The sequence below is a fragment of the Aythya ferina genome (genome assembly GCF_964211825.1).
Source record: "Aythya ferina genome assembly, chromosome: 37".
NCBI lineage: Eukaryota > Metazoa > Chordata > Aves > Anseriformes > Anatidae > Aythya > Aythya ferina.
This window is the reverse complement of record NC_140334.1, coordinates 144,860-167,396: the sequence shown is the minus strand read 5'-3', so window position 1 is coordinate 167,396 and position 22,537 is coordinate 144,860. Positions and strand designations below refer to the sequence as shown.

Sequence of the window (22,537 nt, the reverse complement as noted above, 5' to 3'; positions counted from 1 at the left end):
ATCAAATGACCTGGTTTTTTTTTGGGGTTGGGCCCAAACTTTGGGGTTTTTTTTTGGGGTGGAGGGGGGGCCGCGGTCAAAATTAATACACACGGAGGCAGAAAAACACTCAAAAAAAGGCTTTTATTGTCACCAGCACCGCGGGGGGAGGGGAGGTGACCCCAAATCCCGAGGCCACGCCCCCCCGGGTTTCCTATTGGATGTTGTGGTAGATGTTGACGACGTCGGGGTAGTCCCCGAGGGCTTGGAGGAGGCGCTCGGCCTCTTCCCGCGTCCCTTCCGGCAGCGCCACGCGGTCCCGGGGCAGGTACTCGATGGTGGCCGAGAGCGGGCGCAGCCCCGAGGCCTCCAGGCGCTCCCGCACGGCCCGCAGGGACGAGGTCTCGCAGATGAACTGGGGGGGGGGACGGCCAATGGGGGTTGGGGGTGGTCAAAAGTTGGCCAACGGGGGTTGGGGGTGGTCAAGGGTTGGCCAACGGGGGTTGGGGGTGGTCAAGGGTTGGCCAATGGGGGTTGGGGGTGGTCAAGGGTTGGCCAACGGTCATCGGGGGTGGTCAAGGGTTGGCCAATGGTCATTGGGGATGGTCAAGGGTTGGCCAACGGGAGTTGGGGATGGTCAAGGGTTGGCCAACGGGAGTTGGGGATGGTCAAGGGTTGGCCAACGGGGGTTGGGGGTGGTCAAGGGTTGGCCAAAGATGGTGGTAGAAGGTCAAGGGTTGGCCAACGGGGGTTCAGGATGGTCAAGGGTTGGCCAACGGGGGTTGGGGGTGGCCAATGGTCATCGGGGATGGCCAAGGGTTGGCCAACGGTCATTGGGGATGGCCAACGGTTGGCCAACGGTCATCGGGGTTGGCCAAGGGTTGGCCAACGGTCATTGGGGATGGCCAATGGTCATCGGGGGTGGCCAAGGGTTGGCCAACGGTTGGCCAATGGTCATCGGGGTTGGCCAACGGTTGGCCAACGGTCATCGGGGTTGGCCAATGGTTGGCCAACGGTCATCGGGGTTGGCCAACGGTTGGCCAACGGTCATCGGGGTTGGCCAATGGTTGGCCAACGGTCATCGGGGTTGGCCAAGGGTTGCCCAATCATTGTCGCGGACGGCACCACCTCCCCCCTCAACCCACCCAATCCCGACGCTCCTTCCTCCCCCACCTTCAGCGCCGCCTCCTCTTCCTCCTCCTCCTCCTCCTCCTCTTCCTCCTCGCAGACGTCCCGAGCTCCGGCCTCCACCGCGGCCTCCAGGGCGGCCTCCAAGGCCACGGGGCGACCCCGCAAATCCCGGGGGGCCACGCGCACCACCCCGATCTGCTCGAACCCGTGCCGGGCCCCTTCGGCCACGGTGGCCCTGGGTGGCAAAAGACCCCAAATACTCCAAAAAAACACCCCAAAAACACCAAAAAAAAACTCAAAAAAAAAAAAAAAAAGACCCAAACCACTCAAAAACGGGGTTCGGCCCCCAAAATTGGAGGCCAGATCCCAAAAGACGCACCCGTGGCGGGCGAGGAGGAGGCGGATCTCGTGCTGGCTCCGCCGCGGGTTATCGGTGAGGACCTCCACCAGCAGCGCCCACCCGCCGGCCCCCCGGGCTTCGTAGAGGACCCTCGCCCCCGCCGCCGGTTTTTCCTAAAGTTTGGGGGTTTTGGGGGACGAGGAGGAGGTTGTGGGGCTGCCCCGTAAGTTGTGGGGTGGGGGGGGACCCCAAAAAATTTTGGGGGGACCTACCGCGCCGCGGATGGCGGCCTCGATGGAGGCCTTGGGCATGTTGTTGGCCCGGCATTGCTCCACCGCGTTGGCCAACTGGGGGTTGAGCGCCGGGTCCGGGCCCCCCTCTGGGGGATAAAAAAAGGGGGGACGGGGGGGTTATTTGGGGTCTTGGGGGGGTGGGGGCGATCGCCGGATCACCAAAAGATCTTAAGGGGGGGGTGGGGGGCGGTGGGGAGGTGGTGGGGGGGGGATCTGTGGGGTGGGGGGGGCGTTGGGGGGGGTTTATGGGGTGGGGGGGGGCGTGGGGGGGGGTTATGGGGTGCGGGGGGCGTGGGGGGGATCTGTGGGGTGGGGAGGTCGCCAGGATCCCAGGGATCTTCGGGAGATCCTGGGGGATCTATGGGGTGGAGGGATCCTGGGGGGGATTTATGGGGTGGGGGGGGCGTGGGGGGGATCTATGGGGTGGGGAGGTCGCCAGGATCCCAGGGATCTTCGGGAGATCCTGGGGGATCTATGGGGTGGGGAGGTCGTGGGGGGGGTTTATGGGGTGGGGGGGGGCGTGGGGGGCGGTTATGGGGTGGAGGGGGCGTGGGGGGGATCTGTGGGGTGGGGAGGTCGCCAGGATCCCAGGGATCCTTGGGAGATCCTGGGGGATGTGGAGTGGGGAGGGGATCTAGGGGAAAAAGGGATCCAGGAGATCAGTGGGACAGGGATCTGGGGAAAAGGGGATCCGGGGGATCTGGGGAAGGGGATCCAGGGTAAAAGGGGATCCAGGGTAAAAGGGGATCCTGAGGATCCAGGGGAAGGGGATCCAGGTGAAAAGGGGGATCAGGGGAAGGGGATCCAGGGGATCTGGGGTTCTGGGGGAAGGGGATCCAGGGGAAAAGGGGATCCTGGGGATCTGGGGATCCAGGCAAAAAGGGATCCAGGGCAAAAGGGGATCTGGGGGAAAAGGGATCCAGGGTAAAAGGGGATCTGGGGGTCTGGGGGATTTGGGGGAAGGGGATCCAGGTGGAAAGAGGGATCAGGGGAAGGGAATCCTGGGGATCTGGGGGAAGGGGACGGGAATCCTGGGGATCTGGGGATCCAGGGGAAGGGGATCCAGGGCAAAAGGGGATCCAGGGGATCTGGGGGAAAAAGGGGATCTAGGGAAGGGGATCCAGGGCAAAAGGGGATCCAAGGGAAAATGGGATCCAGGTGGAAAGAGGGATCAGGGGAAGGGAATCCTGGGGATCTGGGGGAAGGGGATCCAGAGCAAAAGGGGATCCAGGGGATCTGGGGGATCCAGGGGAAGGGGATCCAGGCGAAAAGGGGATCTGGGGGAAAAGGGATCCAGGGCAAAAGGGGATCCTGGGGATCTGGGGATCCAGGGGAAGGGGATCCAGGGCAAAAGGGGATCCAGGGGATCTGGGGGAAAAAGGGGATCTAGGGAAGGGGATCCAGGGCAAAAGGGGATCCAAGGGAAAATGGGATCCAGGTGGAAAGAGGGATCAGGGGAAGGGAATCCTGGGGATCTGGGGGAAGGGGATCCAGAGCAAAAGGGGATCCAGGGGATCTGGGGGATCCAGGGGAAGGGGATCCAGGCGAAAAGGGGATCTGGGGGAAAAGGGATCCAGGGCAAAAGGGGATCCTGGGGATCTGGGGATCCAGGGGAAGGGGATCCAGGGCAAAAGGGGATCCAGGGGATCTGGGGGAAAAAGGGGATCTAGGGAAGGGGATCCAGGGCAAAAGGGGATCCAAGGGAAAATGGGATCCAGGTGGAAAGAGGGATCAGGGGAAGGGAATCCTGGGGATCTGGGGGAAGGGGATCCAGAGCAAAAGGGGATCCAGGGGATCTGGGGGATCCAGGGGAAGGGGATCCAGGCGAAAAGGGGATCTGGGGGAAAAGGGATCCAGGGCAAAAGGGGATCCTGGGGATCTGGGGATCCAGGGGAAGGGGATGCAGGGCAAAAGGGGATCCAGGGGATCTGGGGGAAAAAGGGGATCAGGGGAAGGGGATCCGGGGGATCCAGGGGATCCGGTGGGATCCACCCACCGCGGGCGGCCGTGCGCAGGAGGAGGCCGAGGCGCTGGAAGAGGCGGCTGCGGGCGGCGTCGCGCGGGCCCTTGACGTTGCGCACCTTGGACCAGCGGTTGTGGCCGGCCCCGCGGCGCGACCCCAAAACCGATCCCGTTGGCCACAGCCACCGGGACCACCGGGACCACCGGGGACAACGCCACAGGGTCGCCGGGGACGCCATGCTGGGGGGGGGAAAACGGGGGGGAAAGGGGGGAGTCTGGGGGGTTTTGGGGGGCTGGGAGTAGGAATTGGGGACGTTGGCCCCATAGGATCCCGTATCCCGGTGTCACCTCCCCGTGGGGACCCCATGACCCCAAGTGACCCCACCCCATGGGGACCCCATAGGTCCAGGTGCCACCACCCCAAAAAACCCATAGGTCCTGGTGTCCCCACCCCATGGGGACCCCATAACCCAATGTCACCTCCCCATGGGGACCCCATGACCCCAAGTGACCCCACCCCATGGTGACCCCATAGGTCCTGGTGTCACCACCCCATAGTGACCCCATAACCCGGTGCCACCACCCCATAGGACCCCCATGTCCCGGTGTCACCTCCCTGTGGGGACCCCATAAACTGGTGTCACCCCCCCCCACGGTGACCCCATGACCCCAAGTGACCCCACCCCATGGTGACCCCATAGGTCCCGATGTCCCCACCCCATAGAACCCCCATGTCCCAATGTCACCTCCCCCTGGGGACCCTATAACCCAGTGCCACCACCCCATAGGACCCCCATATCCCAATGTCACCCCCCCATGGTGACCCCATGACCCCAAGTGACCCCACCCCATGGTGACCCCATAGATCCAGGTGCCACCACCCCATGGGGACCCCATAAACTGGTGCCACCACCCCATAGGACCCCCATGTCCCGATGTCACCACCCTACGGTGACCCCATGACCCCAAGTGACCCCCCCACGTGACCTCTGACCCCCACATGACCCCCACGTGACCCCCTGACCCCCACATGACCCCATAACCCCGCTGCCACCCCCCACGGTGACCCCATAACCCGGTGCCCCATGTCCCCATGTGACCCCACCCCACGTGACCCCCTGACCCCCACATGACCCCCACGTGACCCCCACGTGACCCCCTGACCCCCATGTGACCCCCTGACCCCCAGTGACCCCACACCCCCCCACGGTGACCCCATATCCCCACGTGACCCCACCCCACGTGACCTCTGACCCCCACGTGACCCCCACGTGGCCCCTGACCCCCACGTGACCCCCCCCCCCCCACGGGGACCCCATATCCCGGCCCCTCCCCCCCCCCCCGCTGTCCCCATGACCCCAAGTGACCCCGCCCACGTGACCCCGACCCCCACGTGACCCCCCTGACCCCACGTGACCCCCCCTGACCCCCCCCCTCCCCCCTCCTCTCACCCCCGTCCGCCGCCGGCCCCGGCCCCGCCCCCCCCCCGGGTCCGCCGAGCCGCGGGGGCTGCTGGGAAAAGGGGGCGGGAGGGCGGAAGTGACGTCAGGGGTCGGCTTCGGGGCCCCGCCCGCCGCTCTGCGTCACTTCCTGGGGGGAGGGGAGAGGACAAAAAGGGAAAGGGGGGGGTTGGGGGGGACTGGGAGGGGATTGGGAGGGACTGGGAGCACTGGGAAGGGATTGGAGGGGACTGGGACCAGTATAGGAGAGGACTGAGAGTACTGGGAGAGACTGGGGGGGGACTGGGAGGGACTGGAACAAGTATAGGAGGGGACTAGGGGTACTGGGAGGGGACTGGAGGTACTGGGAGGGGACTGGAGGGACTGGGACCAGTATGGGAGGAGACTGGGGGCACTGGGAGGGGATTGGGAGGGACTGGGAGGGACTGGGAGGGGATTGGGAGCGACTGGGAGGGGTTTGGAGGGACTGGGAGGGGACAGGGAGGCACTGGGACCAGTATAGGAGGAGACTGGGGGCACTGGGAGGGACTGAGAGGGACTGGGAGGGGACTGGGAGCGACTGGGAGGGGATTGGAGGGACTGGGAGGAGACTGGGATGAACTGGGAGGGGACTGGGCGGGGCCTGCGGCCTACTGGGAGGGCACTGGGAGCACTGGGAGGCCCTGAGGCCTCCCCCCAGTCCCCTAGCAACGCCTGGCCACGCCCCCTGTCCCCTAGCAACACCTGGCCCCGCCCCTAGCAACGCCTGGCCACGCCCCCTGTCCCTAGCAACGCCTGGCCACGCCCCCTGTCCCTAGCAACACCTGACCACGCCCCCTAGCAACGCCTGGCCACGCCCCCGTCTCCTAGCAACGCCTGTCCACGCCCCTAGCAACGCCTGGCCACGCCCCCCTCCATCTCCTAGCAACGCGCGGCCCCTCCCCTCCCCTAGCAACGCCTGGCCACGGCCCCTAGCAACGCCTGGCCACGCCCCTATCAACGCATGACCACGCCCCCCGTCTCCTAGCAACGCGCGTCACGTGACCCCCCACGGCGTTCCTCCGTCTCCTAGCAACGCGCGGCCCCTCCCCTCTCCTCCCGGGCGTCTCCTAGCAACGCGCGTCACGTGACTCCGCTCTCCCCTATAAAAGCCCAACCAACTTCCGGTGACGCCACTTCCGGCGCGGCGCCCGATGGCGGAGGCAGGGCCCGGCGCCGCTCCCGCTCCTCTCCAGGCCTCGGGCCCGGCCGGCTCCGAGGGGGGGCGGGGCCGGAGCCCCCCGGGGGAGGCGGGGCCGGGCCGAGGCCCCGCCCCTTCCTCCCCGCCGCTGGCCCCGCCCCCTCCGCCGCTGGCTCCGCCTCCGCCGCCGCCTCCCCCGCCCCCCCCCCCGCCCCCGCCGCCGGTGCAGGCCCGGGAGGCGGAAGTGGCCGTGGAGATCGGGGAGACATACCTGTGCCGCAGGGCCGACGGCAGCTGGCGTGAGGGACTGGGAGGCACTGGGAGGCACTGGGAGGGACTGGGACCGGTATAGGAGGGGACTGGGGGGCACTGGGAGGGGACAGGGGGGCACTGGGAGGGACTGGGACCGGTATAGGAGGGGACTGGGAGGCACTGGGAGGGACTGGGACCGGTATAGGAGGGGACTGGGGGGCACTGGGAGGGGATTGGGGGGCACTGGGAGGGACTGGGGGGGACTGGGAGGGGATTGGGGGGGACTGGGAGGGGACTGGGGGGCACTGGGAGGGACTGGGAGGGGATTGGGAGGGACTGGGAGGGGGTGGAGGGGCACTGGGAGGGGACTGGGGGGCACTGGGAGGGGCTGGGAGGGGACTGGGGGGCACTGGGAGGGACTGGGAGGGGATTGGGGGGCACTGGGAGGGACTGGGAGGGGACTGGGGGGCACTGGGAGGGACTGGGGGGCACTGGGAGGGACTGGGAGGGGACTGGGGGGCACTGGGAGGGACTGGGGGGCACTGGGAGGGACTGGGAGGGGACTGGGGGGCACTGGGAGGGGATTGGGGGGCAAATAGAGGGATTGGGGGGGACTGGGAGGTAACTGGGAGGGACTGGGACCAGTATAGAAGGGGACTGGGAGGCACTGGGAGGGGATTGGGGGGGACTGGGAGAGACTGGGACCAGTATAGAAGAGGACTGGGAGCACTGGGAGGGAACTGGGGGGCACTGGGAAGGGATTGGGGGGGACTGGGAGTTACTGGGAGGGACTGGGACCAGTATGGGAGGGGACTGGGAGCACTGGGAGGGACTGGGGGGGGACAGGAGGAGACTGGGAGGGGACTGGGCCCAGTATGACAGCAGGACCAGTCCCTTTCTCTAACTGGTCCCAGTCCCTTACTGGTCCCAGTCCCTTACTGGTCCCAGTCCCTTACTGGTCCCAGTCCCTTACTGGTCCCAGTCCCTTACTGGTCCCAGTACCGTTCTCTTACTGGTTTCCCACAGACTCGGCGGAGGTGATCCAGTCCCGGCTCAACGAGCAGGAGGCGCGGGAGGAGTTCTACGTGCACTACGTGGGCTGTGAGTCCCAGTATAAACCAGTAGAAACCAGTATAAGCCAGTACAGACCAGTATAAACCAGTACAGACCAGTATAAACCAGTACAGACCAGTGTAGCCCAATAACATCCCAACAACCCCCCCAGGGGCTCCCAGTAACCCCCCAGGGCTCCCAGAAACCCCCCAGCAACCTCCTAGCAACCTCCTAGTAATTCCCAGTATAAACCAGTACAGACCAGTATAAACCAGTACAAACGAGTATAACCCAGTAACATCCCAACTGCCCCCCCAGGGGCTCCCAGTAACCCCCAGTAACCCCCCAGGGCTCCCAGAAACCCCCCAGCAGCCTCCTAGCAACCTCCCAGTAATTCCCAGTATAAACCAGTATAAACCAGTACAACCCAATACATCCCAACCACCCCCCAGCGCCTCCCAGTAACTCCCAGTGCCTCCCAGTAACCTCCCAGTAACCCCCTGGGGCTTTCAGAAACCCCTCAGGGCTCCTTAAAACCTCCCGGTAACTCCCAGTAACCTCCCATTAACACCCAGTAACATCCCAGTAACTCCCAGTAACTTCCCAGTAACCCCCTAGCAAGCTCCCAGTGCCTCCCAGTAATCTCCAAATGCTCCCAGTAACTCCCAGTGCCTCCCAGTAACCTCCCAGTAACCCCCAGGACTCTCAGAAACCCCTCAGGGCTCCCTAAAACCTCCCAGTAACTCCCAGTAACGTCCCAGTAACTCCCAGTAACCTCCCAGTAACACCTCAGTAACCCCCTAGCAAGCTCCCAGTGCCTCCCAGTAACCTCCCAGTCCTCCCAGTAACCTCCCAGTAACCTCTGAGTGCTCCCAGTAACTCCCAGTGCCTCCCAGTAACCTCCCAGTAACTCCCAGTAACACCCCAGTAACCCCCAGCAAACTCCCAGTAACTCCCAGTACCTCCCAGTAACCTCTCAATACCTCAAAATAACACCTCAAGTCTCCCAGCATCCCCCAGTGCCTCCCAGTAACCCCCCAGTAGCCCCCCAGTGCCTCCCAGTAACCCCCTAGCAGCCCCCTGGAGCCCCCCGGGGCCTCCCAGTGACTCCCAGTGCTCCCAGTTAACCGGCGGCTGGACGAGTGGGTGGACCGCAACCGGCTGGCGCTGAGCAAGACGCTGAAGGAGGCCCCAGTAACTCCCAGTAACCTCCCAGTATTCCCCAGTAACCTCCCAGTAACCCCCAGTCTCACCCCAGTAACCCCCTAGCAAGCTCCCAGTGCCTCCCAGTAACCTCTTAGTGCTCCCAGTAACTCCCAGTGCCTCCCAGTAACCTCCCAGTAACCCCCTGGGACTCTCAGAAACCCCTCAGGGCTCCTTAAAACCTCCCGGTAACTCCCAGTAACACCCCATTAACACCCAGTAACACCCCAGTAACCCCCAGCAAGCTCCCAGTGCCCCCCAGTAAGCTCCCAGTCCTCCCAGTAACCTCCTAGTGCCTCCCAGTAACCTCCCAGTAACCTTTTAGTGCTTCTAATAACTCCCAGTGCTTCCCAGTAACCCCCAGCAAGCTCCCAGTAACCTCCCAGTAACTCCCAGTACCTCAAAATAACCTCTCAGGTCTACCAACACTCCCCTGGGGCTCCCTAAACTCCCCCAGTAGCCCCCCAGTGCCTCCCAGTAGCCCCCCAGTGCCTCCCAGTAACCCCCTAGGAGCCCCCCGGGGCCTCCCAGTGACTCCCAGTGCTCCCAGTTAACCGGCGGCTGGACGAGTGGGTGGACCGCAACCGGCTGGCGCTGAGCAAGATGCTGAAGGAGGCCCCAGTAACCTCCCAGTATCCCCCAGTAACCTCCCAGTAACACCCCAGTAACCCCCTAGCAAGCTCCCAGTGCCTCCCAGTAACCTCTTAGTGCTCCCAGTAACTCCCAGTGCCTCCCAGTAGCCTCCCAGTAACCCCCTGGGACTCTCAGAAACCCCTCAGGGCTCCTTAAAACCTCCCAGTAAGTCCCAGTAACACCCCATTAACACCCAGTAACATCCCAGTAACTGCCAGTAACCCCCAGTCTCACCCCAGTAACCCCCTAGCAACCTCCCAGTGCCTCCCAGTAACCTCCCAGTAACTCCCAAAGCTCCTAGAACCCCCCCAGGGCTCTCATTAACCCCCGAATACCGCCCCAGTAGCCCCCCAGTGCCTCCCAGTAACCCCCTAGAGCCCCCTAGGAGCCCCCCGGGGCCTCCCAGTGACTCCCAGTGCTCCCAGTTAACCGGCGGCTGGACGAGTGGGTGGACCGCAACCGGCTGGCGCTGAGCAAGACGCTGAAGGAGGCCCCAGTAACCTCCCAGTATCCCCCAGTAACCTCCCAGTAACATCCCAGTAACACCCCAGTAATCCCCTAGCAAGCTCCCAGTGCCTCCCAGTAACCTCTTAGTGCTCCCAGTAACTCCCAGTGCCTCCCAGTAACCTCCCAGTAAGCCCCTGGGGCTCTCAGAAACCCCCCAGGGCTCCCTAAAACCTCCCAGTAACTCCCAGTAACACCCCATTAACACCCAGTAACATCCCAGTAACTCCCAGTAACCCCCAGTCTCACCCCAGTAACCCCCTAGCAACCTCCCAGTGCCTCCCAGTAACCTCCCAGTAACTCCCAAAGCTCCTAGAACCCCCCCAGGGCTGTCATTAACCCCCGAATACCGCCCCAGTAGCCCCCCAGTGCCTCCCAGTAACCCCCTAGCAGCCCCTAGGAGCCCCCCGGGGCCTCCCAGTGACTCCCAGTGCTCCCAGTTAACCGGCGGCTGGACGAGTGGGTGGACCGCAACCGGCTGGCGCTGAGCAAGACGCTGAAGGAGGCCCCAGTAACTCCCAGTATCCTCCCAGTATCCCCCAGTAACCTCCCAGTAACACTCCAGTAACCCCCTAGCAAGCTCCCAGTGCCTCCCAGTAACCTCTTAGTGCTCCCAGTGCCTCCCAGTAACCTCCCAGTAACTCCCAAAGCTCCTAGAACCCCCCCAGGGCTGTCATTAACCCCCGAATACCGCCCCAGTAGCCCCCCAGTGCCTCCCAGTAACCCCCTAGCAGCCCCTAGGAGCCCCCCGGGGCCTCCCAGTGACTCCCAGTGCTCCCAGTTAACCGGCGGCTGGACGAGTGGGTGGACCGCAACCGGCTGGCGCTGAGCAAGACGCTGAAGGAGGCGGTGCAGAAGAGCGCCGAGCAGTTCCTGGGCGACCTCCCCGAGCAGCCCGAGCGCAAGATCACCCGCAACCAGAAGCGCAAGCACGATGAGATCAACCACGTGCAGAAGGTGGGCGCTGGGAGGGGCACTGGGAGGGACTGGGAGGGACTGGGAGGGGGTTGGGGGGCACTGGGAGGGGACTGGGGGGCACTGGGAGGGGCTGGGAGGGACTGGGATGTGATGGGATGGGATTAGGAGGCATTGAGGGGGGACTGGGGGGCACTGGGAGGGGCTGGGAGGGGGTTGGGGGGCACTGGGAGGGACTGGGAGGGACTGTGGGGCACTGGGAGGGACTGGGAGGGGACTGGGGGGCACTGGGAGGGGACTGGGGAGGACTGGGAGGGGACTGGGAGGGACTGGGAGGGGATTGGGGGGCACTGGGAGGCACTGGGATGGGGTTAAGAGGCATGGGGGGGGACTGGGAGGGGACTGGGGGGCACTGGGAGGGACTGGGAGGGGACTGGGGGGCACTGGGAGGGACTGGGAGGGGGTTGGGGGGCACTGGGAGGGACTGGGATGTGATGGGATTGGATTAGGAGGCATTGCAGGGGGACTGGGAGGGGATTGGGGGGCACTGGGAGGGGATTGGGAGGCACTGGGAGGGACTGGGAGAGGATTAGGGTGCACTGGAAGTTACTGGGAGATCCTGGAGGATACATTGGGTGTTACTGGGATCTACTGGGAGGCCCTGGAGTATACGCTGGATGTTACTGGGAGGCACTGGGAGTTACTGGGAGGCCCTGGGAGATACTCTGGGGGTCGCTGGGAGGCCCTGGAGGTTACACTGGGGGTCACTGGGTGTTACTGGGAGCTACTGGGAGCCCCTGGAGGATACACTGGGTGTTACTGGGAGCTACTGGGAGGCACTGGGAGTTGCTGGGATGCACTGGAGGATACTCTGGGGGTCACTGGGTGTTACTGGGAGGCCCTGGGAGGCCCTGGAGGATACTCTGGGGGTCACTGGGTGTCACTGGAAGTTACTGGGAGTTACTGGGAGCCCCTGGAGGATACACTGGGTGTTACTGGGAGCTACTGGGAGGCACTGGGAATTGCTGGGAGGCCCTGGAGGATACTCTGGGGGTCACTGGGTGTTACTGGGAGGCCCTGGAGGATACACTGGGGGTCACTGGGTGTCACTGGAAGTTACTGGGAGTTACTGGGAGCCCCTGGAGGATACACTGGGTGTTACTGGGAGCTACTGGGAGGCACTGGGACTTACTGGGCCCCCCTGGCAGACCTACGCCGAGATGGATCCCACCACGGCCGCGCTGGAGAAGGAGCACGAAGCGGTGAGCGCTGCCCCGAAACAGCCCCGTTTCCCCCCAAAACCCTTGTTCCGCCCCCCCCGAAACTTTAAACCCGAGCGGAGGAGGTGGGCGGCGACCCAAAACCGCCGTTTTTCGCCCCAAAAATTGGCAGATCACCAAGGTGAAGTACGTGGACAAGATCCACATCGGGCACTTCGAGATCGACGCCTGGTACTTCTCGCCCTTCCCCGAGGACTACGGCAAGCAGCCCAAGCTCTGGATCTGCGAGTACTGCCTCAAGTACATGAAGTACGAGCGCACCTACCGCCTGCACCTGGTGCGTGGCGCGCGGGGACACGCGTGGGGACGCGTGTGACACGTGTGGGACGCGTGGGACGCGTGTGGGGCACGTGGGGACACGGATATGTGGGGTGCGGGGTGGCCCGAGCCTTGGATCTCCAAGTCTCAGTTCGGGTTCGTGAGGTTTAAGGGCACTTATGGTCGGTATTGGGTTGGTGACACGCTTAGGGACACGTGTGACACACGTGTGACATGTATGGGGACATGTAGGACATGTGTGGGGCACGTGGGGACACGGATATGTGGGGTGCGGGGTGGCCCAAGCCTTGGATCTCCAAGTCTTGGTTGAGGTTCACGAGGTTTGGGGGCACCTGGAGGTTCTACGGGGTTGGTGACACGCTTAGGGACACGTGTGACACACGTGTGACATGTATGGGGACATGTAGGACATGTGTGGGGCACGTGGGGACACGGATATGTGGGGTGCGGGGTGACCCGAGCCTTGGATCTCCAAGTCTTGGTTCAGGTTTGTGAGGTCTGGGGGCACCTATGGCCTTTATTGGGTTGGTGACACGCTTAGGGACACATGTGACATGCTTAGGGACACATGTGGCATGTGTGGGACACGTGTGGGACATGTGGGGACACGGATATGTGGGGTGCGGGGTGGCCCGAGCCTTGGATCTCCAAGTCTTGGTTCAGGTTTGTGAGGTTTAAGGGCACCTATGGCCTGTATTGGGTTGGTGACACGCGTGTGACACGCTTAGGGACACATGTGACACACGTGTGACATGTTTGGGACATGTGGGGACATGGATATGTGGGGTGTGGGGTGACCCAAGCCTTGGATCTCCAAGTTTTGGTTGAGGTTCACGAGGTTTGGGGGCACCTGGAGGTTCTGTGGGGTTGGTGACATGCTTAGGGACACGTGTGACAGGCGTGTGACACGCTTAGGACACGCGTGTGACACGTGACAGGGCGGTGCCCCGCGTGTCCTTGTCCCCAGGGCCAGTGCCAGTGGCGGCAGCCGCCGGGCCGCGAGATCTACCGCAAGAGCAACATCTCCGTCTACGAGGTGGACGGCAAGGACCACAAGGTGCGGGGCGTGACGCGCGTCGGGACATGTCGCGACATGTCGTGACATGTCGTGACATGTGGGGACGTGTCGTGACACGTGACGGCGCGGGACACCAGGTCTACCCGTGATGACGTGCTCTGGTTGGCCAACCTCTACCAGATCATGACCCATGGGGACATGGGGGGGACACGTCGTGACATATCGTGACGTATCGTGACATATCATGACATATCAAGACATATCGTGACACATGGTGATATATCATGACGTAATGACATGACACATGGTGACATATCTTGGCACGTGATGACATATCATGACATGTAATGACATATCGTGACACATGGTGACATATCACGACATGCAATGACACGTCACGACATGTCATGACACATAATAACACCGGACACCAGGTCTACCCATGATAACCACCTCTCATTGGCCAACCTCTACCAGATCATGACCCATGGGGATATGGAGGTGACACATGGTGACATATCGTGACATGTGGTGACGTATCATGACATATGATGATATATCATGACATGTCATGACACATAACAACACGGGACACCAGGTCTACCCACGACAACCACCTCTCAGCCAACCTCTACCAAACCATGACCCATGGGGACATGGAGGAGACACAGAGGTGACATATCACGACATATCATGACACATGATGACATATCATGACATATGATATATCATGACATGCAATGGCATGTCACGACATGGGACGCCATGTCTACCCACGACAACCACCTCATCGGCCAACCTCTACTAAACCATGACCCCTGGGGACATGGAGGTGACACATGGTGACATATCATGACATGTCATGACATGTAATGACATATCGCGACACGTGATGATATATCTTGATGCGTGATGACATATCATGACACGTAATGACATATCGTGACACGTGATGACATATCACGACATGAGATGACATATCGTGACATGTCATGACACATAACAACACTGGACACCAGGCCTACCCACGACAACCACCTCATTGGCCAACCTCTACCAAACCATGACCCCCGGGGGCGAACCACACCCCACCCCACGTCATGACATGTCACGATACGTCGCGATATGTTGCGATATGTCGCGATATGACCGCCCCCCCTCCCCAGATCTACTGCCAGAACCTCTGCCTGCTGGCCAAGCTCTTCCTGGACCACAAGACGCTCTACTTCGACGTCGAGCCCTTCGTCTTCTACCTCCTCACCGAGGTGGACCGCCAGGGCGCCCACATCGTCGGCTACTTCTCCAAGGTGCCCCCCCGGGGTGGGTGGGGGCCACCCATGGGTGCCACCGGGTGTCACCCATGGGTGCTGACCCCCCCCACCCCCCCCCCTTCCAGGAGAAGGAGTCGCCCGACGGCAACAACGTGGCCTGCATCCTCACCCTGCCCCCCTACCAGCGCCGCGGCTACGGCAAGTTCCTCATCGCCTTCAGTGAGTGCCACCCCCATCGTGTTTTGGGGTGAAACGGGGAGGTTTTGGGGCCGCCCAGCACCCATGGGTGCCCCCTCCCCCCCCCCAAAACAGGCTACGAGCTGTCCAAGCTGGAGAGCACCGTGGGGTCCCCCGAGAAGCCGCTCTCGGACCTGGGCAAGCTGAGCTACCGCAGTTACTGGTCCTGGGTGCTGCTGGAGATCCTGAGGGACTTCCGGGGGACCCTGTCCATTAAGGACCTCAGGTGGGCACCAGTATGAACCAGTATGAACCAGTATGCTCCCAGTAAGAGCAGTAAGCTCCCAGTAAGAGCACTACAATCCCAGTATGACCAGTAACCCCCAGTAACTTGAGCCGTGGGTGCTCCTGGAGGTCCTGGGGGGGTTTCTTCACCATCAAGGAGCTCAGGTGGGCACCAGTATGAACCAGTATGAACCAGTATGCTCCCAGTAAGAGCAGTAAGCTCTTAGTAAGAGAACTAAGAGCCCAGTATGACCAGTAACGTGAGCCATGGGTGCTCCTGGAGGTCCTGGGGGGCTTCCCTCACCATCAGGGACCTCAGAGGGACACCAGTGTGACCAGTAAGGTCCCAGTATGACCAGTAAGCTCCCAGTAAGACCAGTAAGCTCTTAGTATGACCAGGAAGCGCCCATTAAGAGCACTAAGAGCCCAGTATGACCAGTAACGTGAGCCATGGGTGCTCCTGGAGGTCCTGGGGGGGTTCCCTCACCATCAAGGAGCTCAGGTGGGCACCAGTATGAACCAGTATGCTCCCAGTAAGACCAGTATGCTCCCAGTAAGAGCCCAGTAAGAGCAGTAACCGCCCAGTAAGAGCACTAAGAGCCCAGTATGACCAGTAACTTGAGCCATGGGTGGTCCTGGGGGGGCTCCTTCACCGTTAAAGACCTCGGGTGGGCACCAGTATGCTCCCAGTATGAACCAGTATGCTCCCAGTAAGAGCAGTAAGCTCTTAGTATGAACAGGAAGCGGCCAGTATGACCAGTAACCCCCAGTAACTTGAGCCATGGGTGCTCCTGGAGGTCCTGGGGGGCTTCCTTCTCCATCAAGGAGCTCAGGTGGGCACCAGTATGAACCAGTACGAACCAGTATGCTCCCAGTAAGAGCCCAATAAGAGTAGTAACCACCCAGTAAGAGCACTAAGAGCCCAGTATGACCAGTAACCCCCAGTAACTTGAGCCATGGGTGCTGCTGGAGGTCCTGGGGGACTTCCCTCACCATTAAAGACCTTGGGTGGGCACCAGTACGCTCCCAGTATGACCAGTAAGCTCTTAGTATGACCAGGAAGCACCCAGTAAGAGCACTAAGAGCCCAGTATGACCAGTAACCCCCAGTAACTTGGGCTGTGGGTGCTGCTGGGGGTCCTGTGCCCTTCCCAGTGCTCCCAGTAACCCCTCCCAGTCCTCCCAGTTACCTCCCAGCACCTCTAAACCACAACCACCACCCCAAAACCCCATTAAAACCGCCCCAAACCCACCCAAAACCCCTCCCAGTCCCCCCAGTAACCCCTCCCAGTGCTCCCAGTTACCTCCCAGTGCTCCCAGTAACCCCTCCCAGTCCTCCCAGTAACCTCCCAGCACCTCTAAACCACTTTTAGACCACCACCACCACCCCAAAACCCCCCAAAGTCCCCCTCAAACCCCCCCAAACCCCCCTCAAACCCCCTCCCAGTTGCTCCCAGTCCCTCCCAGTGCTCCCAGTAACCCCAGTAACCCCCCCAGCCAGATGACCAGCATCACCCAGACCGACATCATCAGCACCCTGCAGTCCCTCAACATGGTCAAGTACTGGAAGGGGCAGCACGTCATCTGCGTCACCCCCAAACTGGTGGAGGAGCACCTCAAGAGCGCCCAGTACAAGAAGCCGCCCATCACCGGTGGGTGCCCCTCCCCCCCCAGCACCCATGGGTGCTCCCCCCACCCCCCTCAGCACCCTAATTTTGTCCCCTCCCCCCCAGTGGACTCCATCTGCCTGCGGTGGGCGCCGCCGAAGCACAAGCAGGCCAAGCTGGCCAAGAAGTGAAGGGGGGGAGGGGGAGCGTCAGCACCCATGGGTGCTGCCCCTCCCCCACCCATGGGTGCTGCCCCTCCCCCACCCATGGGTGCTGCTCCCCCGCCCGTCAATAAAAGGCTGGAGGTGGTTTGTGGGGTGCTGGCGGGGTTTATTTGGGGGTGGGGGGGTGCTGGGTGGTGGCACCCATGGGTGCTGGGGGTCACCCGTGGGTGCTGAGGTCCTTCGTGGGTGCTGGGGGGCGTTGTGGGTGCCACCCATGGGTGCTGAAGTCCTTCGTGGGTGCCACCCGTGGGTGTTTCTGGAGACATCTTGGGTGCTGGGGGCCACCCATGGGTGCTGGAGGCCACCCATGGGTGCTGAGGTCCTTCATGGGTGCTGGGGGACCTTCATGGGTGGCACCCATGGGTGTCCCTGGAGACATCTTGGGTGTTGGGGGCCACCCATGGGTGCTGGGGGTCTTCATGGGTGCCCTCGTCCTTCATGGGTGCTGGGGGCCACCCATGGGTGCTGGGGGCCCATTGTGGGTGCTGAGGTCTTCCATGGGTGCTACCATTGGGTTCCTGGTGCCATTTTTGGGTTCCAATGTCCATTTTTTGGGTTCCATCATCCATTTTTTGGGTTCTATTGCCCATTTTTTGGGTTCCATCATCCATTTTTTGGGTTCTATTACCCATTTTTGGGGTTCCATTGTCCATTTTTTGGGTTCCAATGCCCATTTTTTGGGTCCCATCCTCCATTTTTGGGTCCCATCGTCCATTTTTGGGTGCCACCCCCCCCCTATCCCCCCTGTCACCCCCCCAACATCCCCCCCACCACTGTCCCCAGTGCCACCCCCAGTGCCACCCCCAGTGTCACCCCCACCCTCCCCCCACCCCCAGTGACGCCCCCCCCTTCCCCCCCAGCACCTCGGGGTGGCCCCCAGCCAGCGGAGTGACACCAGCCTTCCTCCTCCTCCTCCTCCTCCTCCTCCTCGGTGTCACCCTCGTTGTCCCCGAGGGGGGGGTGGCGCAGGGTGGCCTCGGGGACGGTGGCGGCGATCCAGGCGGCGTGGGCGCCGGGCCGGGTGTAGACCCCCGGGCGGGAGGGGAGGCCACAGCCCTGCCCCCAGCTGGCCACCCCCGCCAGCAGCCACCAGCCCCCCACGCGGCACGCCAGGGGGCCACCGGAGTCACCCTGCAGGGACATTTGGGGACAGTTGGGGACAGTTAGGGTAATGGGGACAATGGGGAGAATTGGGGACATTGGGGAGAATGGGGACATTTGGGGTAATGGGGAGAATTGGGGACATTGGGGGTAATGGGGGAGGTGGGGACTTTGGGGACAGTAAGGGTAATGGGGACATTTGGGGACATTTGGGGACATTTGGGGTAATGGGGACATTTGGAGACATTTGGGGACATTTGGGGTAATGGGGACATTTGGGGATATTTGAGGTCAATGGAGGACATTGGGGACATTTGGGGGTAATTGGGGTAATGGGGACATTTGGGGACATTGGGGACATTTGGGGACATTTGGGGTAATGGGGACAATGGGGACATTTGGGGACATTTGGGGACATTTAGGGTAATGGGGGTGTTGTGGGGGGGGGCAGCTGGCCACCCCCGCCAGCAGCCACCAGCCCCCCACGCTGCACGCCAGGGGGCCACCGGAGTCACCCTGCAGGGACATTTGGGGACAATTGGGGACAATTAGGGTAATGGGGACATTTGGGGACAATGGGGAGAATGGGGACATTGGGGGTAATGGGGACATTTGGGGTGTTGGGGTAATGGGGACATTGGGGACATTTGGGGACATTTGGGGACAATGGGGACATTTGGGGGTGTTGGGGTAATGGGGGAGTTGGGGACATTTGGGGACATTGGGGGTAATGGGGACAGTGGGGAGAACGGGGACATTTAGGGTAATGGGGGTGTTGGGGGTAATTGGGGACATTGGGGGTAATGGGGGAGGTGGGGACTTTGGGGACATTTGGGGACATTTGGGGTAATGGGGACATTGGGGACAATGGGGATATTTGGGGACAATTAGGGTAATGGGGATAATTGGGGACATTGGGGAGAATGGGGACATTTGGGGGTGTTGGGGTAATGGGGACATTGGGGACATTTGGGGACATTTGGGGACAATTAGGGACGTTTGGGGACAATTAGGGACGTTTGGGGACAGTTGGGGACATTTGGGGTAATGGGGATAATTGGGGACATTGGGGAGAATTGGGGACATTTGGGGTAATGGGGGAGGTGGGAACTTTGGGGACAATAAGGGTAATGGGGACATTTGGGGGTGTTGGGGACAATAGGGACAATTGGGGACATTTGGGGTAATGGGGACAATGGGGACAATTGGGGACATTTAGGGTAATGGGGACATTTGGGGACATTTGGGGACATTTGGGGTAATGGGGACATTTGGGGACATTTGGGGTAATGGGGACATTTGGGGATATTTGAGGTCAATGGAGGACATTGGGGACATTTGGGGGTAATTGGGGTAATGGGGACATTTGGGGACATTGGGGACAAGAAGGGTAATGGGGACATTGGGGACATTTGGGGTAATGGGGACATTGGGGACAATGGGGGTCTTGGAGACATTGGGGACACTTGGGGACATTTGGGGACATTTGGGGACATTTAGGGTAATGGGGATAATTGGGGATAATTGGGGACATTGGGGGTAATGGGGGAGGTGGGGACTTTGGGGACATTTGGGGACAATTGGGGACGTTTGGGGACAATTGGGGACAGGTGGGGACATTTGGGGTAATGGGGACATTGGGGGTAATTGGGGTGTTGGGGACATTTGGGGGTAATTGGGGTAATGGGGACATTTGGGGACATTGGGGACAACAAGGGTAATGGGGACATTTGGGGGTGTTGGGGACAATAGGGACATTTGGGGACAATTGGGGACATTTGGGGGCTGTTGGGGACAGTTGGGGACATTTGGGGACATTTAGGGTAATAGGGACAATGGAGGTATTGGGGACACGTTGGGGTAATGGGGACAATTGGGGACATTTGGGGGACATTTGGGGACATCTGGGGACATTGGGGGTCCACAGGGGCCGACACGGGGGAGGTGACACTGGGGGGGGGGGGGGGAGGTGACATTTTTTGGGGGGTGTCCCCACCTGGCAGGCGTCTCGCTGCCCCTCGGGGTACCCGGCGCAGAGCGTGTCCCAGGCGGGGGTCCCCAAATCGTCCCCGGCTGTCCCCAAAGTGCCACCAACCCCCCCGGGGGGGTCACCTCCCCCCCCGAGGGTGTCACCAACCCCTCCGGGGGGGGTCCCTGGGGTGCCCCCCCCGTAGAGGCAGCGGCAGCGCCGGGCGCTGATGAGCGGCAGCTCCACCTGCTGCAGGGTGCGGGGGGGGGGCAGGGGGGCTGGGGGGGGGACACGGGGGGGGGACATTGGGGACAGGTCACCGAATTGGCCCCAAATGTCCCCAATGTCCCCCCCGTGTCACCAAACCCCCCATTTACCCCCCAAATCCGACCAAATTCCCCTAAATCACCCCCAATTCTCCCTCATTTTGGCCCGAAATGTCCCCAACCCCCCCAAAATCCCCCCCAAAATGTCCCCAAATGTCCCCAACCCCCCCCAAATGTCCCCAAATGTCCCCAGATGTCCCCAAATTGTCCCCAAACCCCCCAAATCCCCCCCAAATCCCCTAAATCACCCCCAATTCCCCCCATTTTGGCCCAAAATCCCCCAAACCGCCCCAAAATCCCCCCCAAAATGTCCCCAACCCCCCCCAAATTGTCCCCGAATGTCCCCAATGTCCCCCCCGTGTCACCAAGTCCCCCGCTTCCCCCCCAAATCCCCCCATTTTGAACCCAAATTGCCCAAAAACCTCCCCCGTCGCCCCAAACCCCCCCAAAATGTCCCCAATTGTCCCCAAATTGTCCCCAAACGTCCCCAATGTCCCCCCCCCGTGTCCCCAAACCCCCAAATCCCCCCCAAATCCCCTAAATCACCCCCAATTCTCCCCCATTTTGGCCCAAAATCCCCCCAACCCCCCCCAAATCCCCCCAAAGCCCCCTCACGCCCCCCAAAAACGTCCCCAACCCCCCAAAATGTCCCCAAATGTCCCCAAGTCCCCCACAAACCCCCCCATATTCCCCCCATATCCCCCCTAACCCCCCCCAACTCCCCCCAAAATGTCCCCAAATCCCCCCAAACGTCCCCAAAATGTCCCCAACTCCCTCCACCCCCCCCAAAATGTCCCACAACCCCCCCCAAACCCCCCCAATCCCCCCCAAACCCCCCCAACCCCCCCCAAAATGTCCCCAACCCCCCCCAAACCCCCCCAAATCCCCCCCAAACCCCCCTATATTGCCCCCAAATCCCCCCCATATGCCCCCCATATCCCCCAAAGTGTCCCCAACTCCCCCAAAATGTCCCAAAATGTCCCCAAACCCCCCAAAATGTCCCCAAGTGTCCCCAACCCCCCCATTTCACCCCAAATACCCCCATTTCCCCCCCCAAACCCCCCTGTTCACCCCCCGTATCCCCCCTAAGCCCCCCCCAACTCCCCCCAAAATGTCCCCAAATCCCCCCCAACCCCCCAAAATGTCCCCAACCCCCCCAAAATGTCCCTAAATCCCCCCAAAATGTCCCCAACCCCTCCCCAAACCCCCCCATATTACCCCCCAAATCCCCCCAAATGTCCCCAACTCCCCCCAAACTCCCCCAAAATGTCCCAAAATGTCCCCAACCCCCCCCCAAAATGTCCCAAAATGTCCCCAACCCCCTCCAAACCCCCCCAACCCCCCCCAAACCCCCCCAAAATGTCCCCAAACCCCCCATATTCCCCCCATATCCCCCTAAACCCCCCCCAACTCCCCCCAAAATGTCCCCAAATCCCCCCAAATGTCCCAATCCCCCCCAAAATGTCCCCAAATCCCCCCAAAATGTCCCCAAGTGTCCCCAACCCCCCCATATCCCCCCTAAATCCCCCCAAACCCCCCCCAAACCGCCCCCAACCCCCCCAAAATGTCCCCAAACCCCCCCATATTCCCCCCATATCCCCCCTAAACCCCCCCCAACTCCCCCCAAAATGTCCCCAAATCCCCCCAAAATGTCCCCAAACTGTCCCCAAATCCCCCCCAAACTGTCCCCAACCCCCCCCAACCCCCCCCCAACCCCCCCCTTACCCGCTGTCCGTCGGTGCCCCCACCCGGTGAGGGTGCAGTTGGTGCCGGGGGGGAGGCGCAGGCGGGGGCCGGGCAGGCAGATGGGGCGCACGCGGGGGGAGGGGGCGGCGGGGGGGTCGAGGCGGATCAGGGCCAGGTCCCCTCCCCCCCCTCGCGACCCCCCCTCTGTCGCGATAGGGTCGCGAGAGGGGGGGGGCAGGGCCAGCCGGCTGACCCGGCGCACCTGGGCGTCGGCGGGGGGGGAGAGGAGGTGCAGGACCCCCAGGGTCACGCGGTACCCGACAGGGGGTTCTCCCTATAGGGGGGGGGGGTATAGGGTCATATAGGGGCATATAGGGGCATATGGGGGCATATGGGGGCATATGGGGGCATATGGGGGCATATGGGGGCAT

General features: G+C 61.9%; 3 protein-coding genes and 2 long non-coding RNA genes across 11 annotated transcripts in view; 2 read left to right on the top strand and 3 right to left on the bottom strand.

Moving 5' to 3' along the window:
• Positions 1-104: 104 nt before the first annotated feature.
• On the bottom strand, positions 105-5,309 carry TACO1 (translational activator of cytochrome c oxidase I). Its single transcript, XM_084502269.1, has 6 exons — positions 5,157-5,309; positions 3,740-3,945; positions 1,723-1,829; positions 1,490-1,623; positions 1,153-1,345; positions 105-394 (listed from the first exon to the last, which is right to left on the bottom strand). Exons 2-6 carry the CDS (start codon positions 3,942-3,944, stop codon positions 194-196), a joined length of 840 nt encoding a protein of 279 aa, XP_084358395.1. The 5' UTR covers position 3,945; positions 5,157-5,309; the 3' UTR covers positions 105-193.
• Positions 5,310-6,322: 1,013 nt separating this feature from the next.
• Positions 6,323-17,109, top strand: KAT8 (lysine acetyltransferase 8). The gene is made up of 11 exons (XM_084502268.1): positions 6,323-6,623; positions 7,603-7,677; positions 10,751-10,926; positions 12,093-12,146; positions 12,277-12,441; positions 13,411-13,500; positions 14,628-14,768; positions 14,858-14,951; positions 15,045-15,195; positions 16,691-16,845; positions 16,927-17,109. Exons 1-11 carry the CDS (start codon positions 6,338-6,340, stop codon positions 16,989-16,991), a joined length of 1,452 nt encoding a protein of 483 aa, XP_084358394.1. The 5' UTR covers positions 6,323-6,337; the 3' UTR covers positions 16,992-17,109.
• Positions 7,686-10,741, bottom strand: LOC311426100. Of its 7 annotated transcripts, none has more exons than XR_014686595.1 (4): positions 9,191-10,741; positions 8,964-9,077; positions 8,860-8,923; positions 7,686-8,372 (listed from the first exon to the last, which is right to left on the bottom strand). It is a non-coding gene; the product is annotated as an uncharacterized lncRNA (long non-coding RNA). The 7 variants fall into 7 exon arrangements; XR_014686596.1 differs by adding an exon at positions 9,129-9,150 and having other exon boundaries at positions 8,860-9,077; positions 9,212-10,741; XR_014686597.1 differs by having other exon boundaries at positions 8,860-9,098; positions 9,191-10,052; positions 10,093-10,741.
• Positions 15,630-15,918, top strand: LOC311426101. The gene is made up of 2 exons (XR_014686599.1): positions 15,630-15,727; positions 15,885-15,918. It is a non-coding gene; the product is annotated as an uncharacterized lncRNA (long non-coding RNA).
• A 662-nt stretch (positions 17,110-17,771) lies between the features above and the next one.
• The window catches only part of PRSS8 (serine protease 8), a gene marked incomplete at both ends in the record, with an annotated part of 5,793 nt that continues 1,027 nt past the window's right edge, over positions 17,772-22,537 (bottom strand). The window contains 4 exon segments of the mRNA XM_084502280.1: positions 17,772-18,155; positions 20,122-20,372; positions 22,146-22,424; positions 22,427-22,440. Coding sequence (XP_084358406.1) covers positions 17,772-18,155; positions 20,122-20,372; positions 22,146-22,424; positions 22,427-22,440 — 928 coding nt within the window.